The sequence below is a fragment of the Nannospalax galili genome, unplaced genomic scaffold (assembly GCF_000622305.1).
Source record: "Nannospalax galili isolate Female #2095 unplaced genomic scaffold, S.galili_v1.0 scaffold700, whole genome shotgun sequence".
NCBI classification, from domain to species: domain Eukaryota; kingdom Metazoa; phylum Chordata; class Mammalia; order Rodentia; family Spalacidae; genus Nannospalax; species Nannospalax galili.
This window is the reverse complement of record NW_008346151.1, coordinates 188,522-198,164: the sequence shown is the minus strand read 5'-3', so window position 1 is coordinate 198,164 and position 9,643 is coordinate 188,522. Positions and strand designations below refer to the sequence as shown.

The following is a 9,643-nucleotide window of genomic DNA, read 5'->3' as shown; positions in this document are numbered from 1 at the left end:
TTCTATTTTGCTTAATCTTTAAAAAATTTATTTATTTTTATTTTATGTGTATGAGTATATTGTCTGCCTGTATATAATAAGTACATAGTGAGTTCCAGGATAGCTGGGGCTACAGGGAGACGCTGTCTCAAAAAGACCAAAAAAAAAAAAAAAATTCCCAACAAAACAAAAAATTAGTACACCCATGTTGTGTAGTATCCAGTGAGGTCAGAAGAGGGTGTCAGATCCCCTGAAAATTGAGTTACAGTTAGTTGTTCGCTGTCGAGTAGGTACTCTGCAAGAGCAACCAGTACTCTTTAACAATTGAGCCATCTCTACAGCCCCTAATTCATTCTTTTAAAGTATACAATTCAGTAATTTTTAGAATATTCCTTAGATTGCTCAGCCATCATTAGCAATCACTTCCTATTCCCTCTCCCCTAGCTTCTGACAGCCTCTCATTTACTTTCTGTCTCTATGGATTAATGGAATTTTGCGTCTGTCTCCTTTAATTAGCATGCTTTCTAAATAATATATCAGTACTTTATTTAGTCCTTTTTATGGATGACTAGTACTCTAGCAATGCACACTACACCTTGTTTATTCACTCATCAACTGGTAGACATATGAGTTGTTTCCCCTTTTAGCTACTGTGAATAACATTGCTATGAACATTCATGTGTAAGCATTTGTGTGGACATGCTTTTCTTTCTATTTAGTATATATTTGAGAATGGACTTGTTGGATTATATGGTATAAGATTTGGACATGAAATGCCCTCTAAAAGGCTCACTGGATGAAGGCTTGGTCCCCAGCTGGATTAACCTACTAATGGACACAAAATGTGATGTCATTTGTTACTGGGAGGTAACAGAAACATTAGGTGGGGCCTGGAAAGAAGCAGGTCATGAGGGGAAGCTTTTAAAGGATTTATTTTGCACCCTGCCCCTTCTACATGTCTCTCTGCTTCCTGTCCACCAGGAGTAGAACTGCTTTGCTCTGCCACATGCTCTCCACCACGACATTCAGGACTCCCCACAGGTGCGCAGCAGTGGAGACAGCTGAACATGAACTATCGTGATAGAAACTGCAAGCTACAATAAATCCTTTCTCCACCTAAGGTTCTTTAGGCTATTTGTCAAAAGCACAAACAGTCTGATTAATACACATGGTAAATTGTTTTTAATGTTTTAAGAAACTGTCAAACCATTTTCCTAAAATCAGATAATAGCAGGTATACCATTTTCCATTCCCACCATAAATGTTATAAGGTTCAGTTTCTCTAAACCTTCACCAATGTTTGCTATTTTTGTCTTTTTGATAAGTTGTTTTGGATGTGAAGTGTTATGATTTTGAATTGCATTTCTCTGATGACTAATACTATTAAATACCTTTCTGTATTCTTTTCTGAGAGGAAAAGAATCCTAGAAATAGGCTCTTTGTTCTAAACATAAACATGCTAGGCCTATATGACAGCAGGGCTTCAAAGGAAAAGGACATTTCAAACCCACCAAGACAATCCAGAGGACTGGTTAAGAGACCTCTACAAAATATTATAAGGGGGTAGAGAGATGATTCAGTGGTTAAGAGTGCTTCTTGTTCTTCCAGAGGGCTCGGGTTTGGTTTCCCAGCACCAACATAGTGCCTGATAGCCATCTGTTAACTCCAGTTCCAGCGGATCCAACTCCATTTTCTGGCATTCATGGGCACTCTATGCACATGGTGTACCCCTATATACGTGCAGGCAAAACACTTGTATACATGAAAATTTTAAGAATCTTAAACTGCTGGAAATTCTTGTAAATATGATTTATGAAGTAGATGCTAAACCAAATCATTCTGTTTATCATAACATAAAATAAGTAACAGTCAAAAGACAGGGAAATGAAAAACCTTTAAAATCTATACATTAAGAATTTAATTTCCAGTTCAGTACCTGTTACTTGTTCCAGAGGTGAAACTTTGTCCAAAAGATCCTGCCCCTGAAGGGATGTGGTAGTGTTAACCTGATGCTCTTCTGCTCTTGTATTTGTGAGAGCATGTAACAAACGTGGACTTTGTATATACTTCTCTTTCCTAGAGATAGAACTTTTTTAAAGGAGAATTATGATAAAATGTTAGTTACCTTAGGTAAATCTATAAAGTATTAATCAGCTTTGTATTTCATCTTTCAAGAGGGAAAACAAGAGATCACACAGTGAAATGATCACTTCTAAGTTAAGTTCAGCCAGAAAATCCAACTGGCAATGCTAGTGGCATTCTGAGGACGAGATGAGCATGCTGGGTCCTGTTGACACAGTCTACCAGATCCACAGCAAATATCTCATTGCTACTCTCCCTCTCAAGTGAAAATAATTACTTTTTTTTTTCCCTTTCTCACACAAGTAAGTCTAAAACTATGTCTATGGGGAAAAAAAACCCCAAAAACAACAGTTTCCTAAAAGCAAGAAATACTATATAATAGTGTGTTTGCCAAAACAGCTAAATTCTTTAATTAATCAAGGTTCTGTACTTCTTAGTTTGTTTTTGGTTCAGGTTTGGTTTTGTTTTTTGATGGGGTCTCACTGGGTTCCTGGCTGGCCTACAACTTGCCATGTAGACCAGCCTAGACTAGAACTTATGATCCTCCTGCCCGTCTCCCAAGTGCTAGGATTGCAGTATGCCACCATGCTTTGGTAATAAAAGTTTTACAAGTTTATTTCTACTTCCACTTCTGTTCTTAACACCTAACTTTCTATCTGCCTCTACTGTTTTATAGGGATATGAAAATGGCTTTCCTTAAAGGCAATTTTCCTTCAACCTATTTCCAGCTAGTGGGTCTATAGCAACTCACTACAGCAAGGAGGCATAAAGAAGAACGCTCAGGGAAAAGTTCCAAATGCAACAAATTTACCATTTGACAGAGTCCAGGAATCAGGCTTAAATTCAGCCAGAATTGATGAAAAGAGAAACCATAAACTCCAAGTTGAAGTCATAAGAGCCCGTCCATGCTTCCCACATACAACTTCTGTCTCTGAGGTAACTCTTGCCCTGCTGCAGTTTATCTCCCAATTTTCTCTATCTCTTTATAGGGACTGCCATATATTAAACACCATTAGCTTAAACCAAAGGCACATGTATAGATAATAATGGGAAATTTCACCTTCAATAAAAGAGGGCAGAGGTATACCAAAGGCCTATAATAAATGGTATAAAAATTATATCACAGCCGGGCCTGGTGGCGCATGCCTTTAATCCCAGCACTTGGGAGGCAGAGGCAGGCGGATCTTTGTGGGTTCGAGGCCAGCCTGGTCTACATAGTGAGTTCCAGGACAGCTGGGGCTACAAGGAGACCCTGTCTCAAAAATGTGGAAAAGCACAGCTATATTGAGAATGTAAACAGAAATAAAAATGACAGGGTTCAATACTCATCTTTCATTAATAACTTTAAACATTAATGGACTGACTCCCCAGTCAAAAGACACAGACTGTATGAATGGATTAAGAAACAAAGCCCATCTTTTTGTTGTCTGCAAGAAACTCATTTCACTTTCAAGGACAGACACTATCTCAAAGTGAAATGATGGAAAAAAATATACCAAGCAAATGTCACTAAGAAAAAAGCAGGCGTAGCAATCCTAATATCGGACAAAATAGACTTTAAACTGAAACTAACCAGAAAAGACAAAGAGGGATATTTCATTTTGATCAAAGGAAGAATCAGTCAAGAAGATATTACAATCATGAATATATTTTCACAAAACTCCCAAAAAAAAAAAAAAAAAAAAAAAAAAAAAAAAAAAAATTATATCACAAATAGTAGAAAGATTAGAGAACAACACAATGACAATAATTTTTTAAAGTCAGGACTTATGTTATTTATTGATAGTAATAGGGGATTGAATCCAGGGCCTCATGTATACCAGGCAAATACTTTATCACTAAGCTATATAAGGTATTTTTTTAACTTAAGAAAAAAAAATTTGAGGGGCTGGAGAGATGACTCACTGCTTGATGCACTTGCTGCTCTTCCAGAGGAGCCAACAACTCTGGAAGTACAGTTCTCAATACCTACGTCAGGAGGCTCACAACTGCTTCTAACTCCAGCTCCAAGGGATCTGACACTTCTGGCCTCTGCAGGCACCCATACACATATATACATACACACAAAGACATGCATACACACATTTTTTTTTAAATATAAAAGTTTTAAAAAATTCAAAGAGGTCTTGCTAAGCTGCTCAAGCCAGTCTTAAACTATCTCTGTAACAAAGGTCGGCTATGAACTTGAGAAGGCAGAAGGATCAGGATCAGAAGTTCAAGGTCATCCTTGGCTACACAGTGAGTTCAAAGCCAGCCTGGAATACATGAGATACTGCCTCAGAAAAAAGTCCAAAATCCTAGGACTCTATATTAAAATAATTTCATAGGTGTTCGAAGTGTTTGTCCAAATGTACATGTATAAATAAGCCCATTACATTTATAATACCCAAACTGCAATAGTCTAACTTTCCAATACAGACTCAAATCTACAGCCATTAACGTGATAGGTGTTCAGTAACTATAATTAAAAGATGAGGGGGTTGGAGAGACGGCTCAGCAGTTCCCAGTAACCACGTGACAGCTAACAACCATCCGTAAGTCCAGTTCTATGGGATCTGACGTACTCTTCTGACCTCCATGGGCATTGCACGACACAGGTACACTTACATATATGTAGGTAATACACTCATATACATAAAATTTAGAGCACAATAAAAAAAATATTTTATAAAAGATGAATACAGCCAGGCATGGTGGCACACACTTTTAATCCCAGCACTCAGGAGACAGGCAGAGGGATCTCTTGTGAGATCAAGGCCAGCCTGGTCTACATAGCAAGTTCCAGTCAGCTGGGGCTACAGGTAGATCCTGTCTCAAAAAAACAGAGGCAGGCAGATGTCTGTGAGTTCAAGGCTAGCCTGGTCTACATAGTGAGTTCCAGGACAGCTGGGACTATAGGGAGGCCCTGTCTCAAAAAGACGACCCCCTCCCCCCCAAAAAAATGAAGGCAATATATCAGTTTTTTAAAAGGTAAAACAGGGCTGGAGAGATGGCTTAGTGGTTAAGAACATTGGTTATTCTTGCAGAAGACCCAAGTTCGAATCCCAGCACCCACATGGCAGCTAACAACTGTCCCTAACTCCAGTTCCAGGGGATCTGACTACCTCTTCTGTCCTCTGTGGGCATTGCACGACATGGTGCACTTACCTACATGCAGGAAATACACACGTACACATAAAGTAAAAATAATATTTTTAAAAAATAAAAAAATAAAAGGTAAAACAATACACATAGTTTAATTCTATTTTATGAAAGTTTAAATATATATAGAAAATAGTCTAGAATGCCCATCAGTACCCTTTGCCCCCCTAAAAAAGAAAGAAAATCTGGGAGACTATAAAATGCAGAATTAGGTGCAGTCATGCCTGTCTGAAATCCCAATACTCAGAAAGCTGAGGCAGGAAGATTTCTTTGAGTTCAAGGTCAGTCTTGCCACCAAGCTTAATGCCCTGAGTTCACGCCCCAGGACCAACATGGTAAAGGAGAGAATCAACTCCTATAAGTTGTCCTCTGACCTCCACATATGTGCTGTGGTATGCATATACCACACACAAACAAACATAATAATTTTTTTAAAGAAAATGTCAACAGTGTCTCTTTATTAATTGTAACAGGCCTTTATTTAGTCTTCCTAGTAGCTGTCTATATTTTTAACTTATTCCAAAGAGCATGTTAATTTACAGTCAGAAAAACATTATTTTAGAAGGCTAAACATGATTAGAACACATAAGGAAGGGGCTGGAGAGACAGCTCAGCAGTTGAGAGCACTGGCTGCTGTTACAGGGGAGCTGGGTTTGAGTCTCAGTATCCACATGGCAACTAACTGTCCATAATTCCAGTTCAGGGGATCTGACACTTTCTTCTGACCTCCTCAGGCACTGCACACCACAGGTGCACTCACATACATGCAGGCAATACATTCGTACACATAAAATATAATAAAAATATAAAATATTTAAAATATATATATATGTATGAAAGGTCTTAAAGATGCTTAGAATTCAACATAAAGTCATACATTTTCCAAGACTAAGGCTAGCTTTTACCACAGTGCAAGCAAATGAAGGTATACACTTACTCATCAGCCTGAAAGCTGAGCTGTAATCTCTCTCTTGGTTCACTGCTGTCACTTTGGCAACTTGGAGATGACTCAGATGGGACTGAAAGCCTCTCTTCTATTAAGTACGATGCCTGGACATCAGGATACCTAATCAAAATTGTTAATATTTAAATTATGTACACTTAAAATTCACCATGTTGGGCTAGGCAAATTGTTTGGTAGAGTGCTTGCCTAGTATGTATAAAGCCCTGGGTTCAATCCTAGCAATACATAAAATGGCATGGTTGTAACAAGCTTGTAATTCTAGGTAGCACTAAGAAGATCAAATTCAAGATCATACTGCACTACAATAACTTCAAGGCCAGCCTGGTCTACATGAGACCTGTCAAGATTAATAATTTTAATACATAATTAATAATAAAACTAGCCACCAGCAAATAAAAACACATAGGAGCCCCAATGTTCAAAATAATCTTTGAGAGAATTAATCCATCCCCTTCATCCCAAAGGTAAAGATATTTCTTATGAAATGTTTAGGTTGAGAAGGATATAGTGGTCAGGTATTTAAACATGCTCAAGTCTTACACATTTCCCGGACCTTACATGAAATCATGTGTGAACTATACACATCACATCTGGAGTGACATAAATAAAATATAGTTAGCCAAACATGTTCTTAGTTATAAAACCAGAACAGAAAAGAAAATAAAAGCTGATTTGGTTCCTAAAAAAGAAAAATTTGCCCTGAAGAAGCGGAATTATGAATACAAACTAAGTTACTTCCAAAGCATATACCAGCGCCTAGGGATGTAGCTTAGTGGTAAAGTGCTCACCTAGCATGCATAAAGCCCTGTGTTCAATCCCCAGTACTGCAAAAACAAAAACAAAAACAGAAACATACAACAAACTGAAGGCTAGCAAAGGAAGGCAGCCACACAGACCCAATAAAGCATGAAGCTGGCTGAAAAGAATTAAAAAGGGAAACTGTCACAGTTCTAAAGACATGCAATGACTCCAAACGATGGTCAGAGGTTAATGTTAATATACAGTTCACTAATCTCCTTATACAGCTAGAAAATGTAATCCACAGATGTCTTTCAAACATATTCTGGAACAGGAAAACATATAAAACCAGTAAGCTAAAAGAGAAAAGAGAATGGCAGTTACCCAAAAAGAAGCAGGCAAGAAGTCAGACACACAAGTCCTAATACATCCCATACCCAGCTTTCCTGTACCAGTATGTTATAGGTTTTATAGAAATGAAAAAATGTTTGTTCACGTAAGCCTTACCTGTTATCAATGCTGGATCTACTCCTAGCAAGTGTGGAAACAGCAACAGGCAAGCCAAAATTTGAGGAAAGAGTGACATTTTCCAAAACCCCACTATTACCAAGTAATGAATTGGTTAAAAAGCTTGGAAAGGACTCTTCTGCTATACCTCGAAAATCTTCCATCTCACTGCGAAACAAGAGCATTTTAAAATAAGTTGGCTATTACCACAACACTTTCCAACAATTAAAAGAACAAGGCCTCTTAAATCTTAGAAAACCAAGATTTCTGCGACATCACTGAGAGAGACCACTGCTAGGAAATATTCTGACATAAAGTAATTCTCAGAATACTTTGCTATCTTACAGTTAAGAATATATATCAAACATTAAATGTATCTTCTTAGAACCAACACAGTAGAGAAAGACAAGTTGATGTTAGCCGTGGCTTGATGTATAAAGGAGCAAGAATTACCACAAACTTACCTAATAAAGAAAGCGAAGATGGTATAAAACCGATTTTAGGATTAGTTTTAAAGTTTGATATTTAGAGCTAGCAAAATGGCTCAGCGGGTAGAGATGCTTGCTTGGTTGGAGATGCCAAGACCCATAGGATGGAAGGAGAGAGCCAATTTCTACAAGTTGTCCTCTGATTTCCACATGCATGCTATGGCACATGCATGCCCCACAACTACATACACACACAAAATAAATGTTTAAAAATCAATCTAGCCCTGGTTTCAGAGATTATTATTGCAGTCTTCTTAGAAGATTTTTTCCTGCAAGGTATTGAACTCAGGCTTTGAACATGATAAATACATCATATACTTCTGAACCACATCCCAATCACAGATTGTTGTTAAGAATGAATATACAGATTTTTAAAATTTGTTTTGGTCTTTGAGACAAGGTCTTCCTGCAGTCCTGCTGCTTCAGCTTTTCAAGTGCTGGAATTACAGGGTTCGTCACCATACCCCAGCTTGAATACACATTTATATGTACAGACATGTGTATATGTCTGTATGATGTACTCATAGCATGTGGGTGTACATGAGTGAGAATTCATGTGCATGTGTGTATGCCATATGGAGGCCAGAAGTCATGTCAGTAAGTCTTCCAGAGTCACTTTCTCTTCATGAACCAGTTTACTTTCCCACTTGTCTATCCTCCCTCTCAGCCTTGCTCACACATCCTAGATTTTCCATTCCTGTAACACTCCCAAGTCTTTATGTGCCTCAGGGCCAAAAATATTCACCTCTCAGATCACAGCATAGCTAGCTGCTTCCTAACCATCATCTCAATTTAAATGCTACCTTCTAAGAGAGGTCATCCCTTATCATGTCAATTGTAACCCCACAGCCTCTCATATCCATTCTAATTTCCCACAAACACATGTGTGCACAAACACACATGCACTCATGTGTGCACACAAAATTTTTTTTTTTTTTTGGTCTTTTTGAGACAGGGTCTCCCTGTAGCCCCAGCTGCCCTGGAACTCATTATGTAGACCCAGGCTGGCCTTGAACTCAGAGACCTGCCTGCCTCTGCCTCCCAAGTGCTAGGACTATAGGCGTGCACCACCACGCCTGGCACAAAATAAATTTTTAAAAATATATATGGAGCCATACATGCTGGCACATGCCTTTAATCTTTAATCCCAGCAATTAGAGGGAAGAGATGGCTCAATGGTTAAGAGTGCTTACTGTTCTTCCAGAGGACTTGAGTTCAGTTCCCATTATCCATGTCAGGAAGCTCACAACCCCCTGTAACTTGAGTTCCAGGGGGAGCTCTTTGGGCCTCTGAGGTCAGCTGTACTCATGTGGACATACCCACATGCAGACACAGACAGACAGACACACACAACAATGGAAATATGTATTTGAACTGAGTGTGATGGCACAACCTTTAATCTCAGCATTTGGGAAGCAGAGGTAAGTGGAGCTGTGTGAGATAGAGTCCAGTCTATTCTACATAGTGAGTTCCAGGTAAGCTGGGGCTACAGGGAGACCCCAAAATAAATAAATACATACATACACACACACACGAGTGAAAAGAAACAGTCTATAACTCCTCCTAGCTGGCTAGCTTGGGAGGGTAGCTTTGTCAACTTGCCACAACCTAAAAATCATATGGGTAGAGCCTCAATGAAAGTTTACAATGGATTAACCTGTGGGCAAGTCTGTGGGGGATAGTCTTAAGTCAATCGATGTGGGAAGACCCAGCCCACTTTGGGCAGCATCATTCCCTAGGCAGG

At 38.8% G+C, this 9,643-nt stretch overlaps 1 protein-coding gene across 8 annotated transcripts in view; it reads right to left on the bottom strand.

Moving 5' to 3' along the window:
• The window catches only part of Cep192 (centrosomal protein 192), a 114,399-nt gene that overhangs the window by 102,337 nt on the left and 2,419 nt on the right, over positions 1-9,643 (bottom strand). For all 8 annotated transcript variants that reach the window (XR_003851018.1, XM_029568062.1, XM_017800484.2 and 5 more), the window contains exons 3-5: positions 7,412-7,579; positions 6,140-6,268; positions 1,916-2,067 (exon numbers count right to left, since the gene is read on the bottom strand). Coding sequence is in view for 7 of the 8 variants with exons in the window: in XM_029568062.1 (XP_029423922.1) it covers positions 1,916-2,067; positions 6,140-6,268; positions 7,412-7,575 (445 nt within the window). In the remaining variant the exon portion in view is untranslated. The remainder of the gene's footprint in view (positions 1-1,915; positions 2,068-6,139; positions 6,269-7,411; positions 7,580-9,643) is intronic.